The sequence below is a fragment of the Echinops telfairi genome, unplaced genomic scaffold, assembly GCF_000313985.2.
Source record: "Echinops telfairi isolate 266 unplaced genomic scaffold, ASM31398v2 ScPeMD7_7420;HRSCAF=8458, whole genome shotgun sequence".
Taxonomy (NCBI): domain Eukaryota; kingdom Metazoa; phylum Chordata; class Mammalia; order Afrosoricida; family Tenrecidae; genus Echinops; species Echinops telfairi.
In genome coordinates, this window is record NW_022111320.1 from 44,688,483 (window position 1) to 44,690,066 (window position 1,584).

The window sequence follows — 1,584 nt, forward strand, 5'->3', positions numbered from 1 at the left end:
ATTGAGCCACCATCTTTATGATATTATAGATAGCCTGAAGGAGTTAGTCCACAATTCGAAGGATTGAAAGCATGAACCGGTCAAGGTGACTGCCAAATGGGCAAGGGATTCTAAGACAGAACTGTTGAGAAAGGAGTTGGTCTACAAGGGGATTGCTTTACATTCAGATTCAGAACCAGAGTGTTCCCCTTTATCCGTCCAACAAGTATTTATTCGGGGCCCACTCTGTTTCTCACGTTATATTAGGGAGTGATAGCAAAGTGACGAACAAGGCAGACAAGGACTCAGGGAGCTCGCTACTCATGTGATTTGCTATCCTTGCTTTATCTCTCATGGCATGCGGCAAAGGTACCACGTCATTCTAGTCCAAGCATTTACTTTGCTAACATAGCTGTACATTAGTTAAAACAAAACCAAACCCTGAAAATGCACTTTTCTGTGTGGCAATAGGACTAAACCAACTATTCCGTACGTGCAAAATGAATTTCATTCTGCTTCCAAAACCGTAGATTTCATCTTCAAATGATGCTTTATACTAAACACATTGACTGTTATTTTAAGAGAGTTGGCCCATGAATTTGAAAGCGGTGGAGTATTTGGTGAGATGTCTCTATGTAGCTGCCTATTTTCACTCTCTGCCTCATTTTTTTCAGACATTTGCTTAAGGACATTATATATATTTAATTTGTCACTATTTTTAAACTAGAGAAATCCAGTGAACTAAGCCCCACCTTTAGCACACAGTGAGCCAGTGAAATGTCTCATGCAGGCTTTCGAACGATCATTAGTTCCCAGCACAAACATTTAAAAGGAAGACTTATTACCTCTATTCAAAATCTGATGTGCTTTTTAAATTCTTTTCTTTTTCATCCAGAACCCTCAAGAAAAACAATATATAACTCTAATGACCAATTCAGAAAGAAAATGAACTGATAGCTCTTTTAGAAGTCTATATTCTTTGTCCACTGGAAAAAATATTAGCTAGGAAATTAACATAAGAAAACCTAATCATGTATCCCTATTCTTCTGGTCTCTAACAGCTTCATCCTTCTTTCCTCTATAGGGTGAACCTGGTGAGGCGGGTATTGATGGATTGAATGGAGAACAGGTAAAGAAAGTTTCATTCACACTAGGTTGGCATTTATATTCTTTATTTGTACTCTTCATGAATAGTCTAGCAATTGTAATGTAAGTATGAAACCATCTCTAAAGGTAATTTACATATGTGCCCTTATCCTAATAATATAGGATTCTAGCAGACACACCCCTTCCGAGAGTACATCTTATTGTCTAGTATTTTGTTTCCATCCTTTAAAATTTGATTCTTGTGTCTGAGGTACAACTATTTGGATTTTGGATTTAGGAAATGACAGTTTATCATACTTGCTTAGTTTCTATTTTCTGAAAAACTCTGAAGATAATTAAATCCCATATTCTTTAAAGATAATTCATTGGGTAAACAATTTCATGTTGATAGTTATTTTCTTTCAACATTTTGGAAATGTAATTTCATGGACTTCTGAATTCTGTTGTCTTCTGGCTTTCATTATTACTGGTAATAAGTCACTTGTCAAAATAATTGTT

At 35.9% G+C, this 1,584-nt stretch overlaps 1 protein-coding gene across 1 annotated transcript in view; it reads left to right on the top strand.

The window, feature by feature from the left end:
• Positions 1 to 1,584, top strand: part of LOC101656273 (collagen alpha-4(VI) chain-like) — a gene marked incomplete at its 3' end in the record, with an annotated part of 122,093 nt that overhangs the window by 58,050 nt on the left and 62,459 nt on the right. Inside the window, exon 11 of the mRNA XM_045297695.1 lies at positions 1,064 to 1,108. Within this exon, the coding sequence (XP_045153630.1) occupies positions 1,064 to 1,108 (45 nt within the window). The remainder of the gene's footprint in view (positions 1 to 1,063; positions 1,109 to 1,584) is intronic.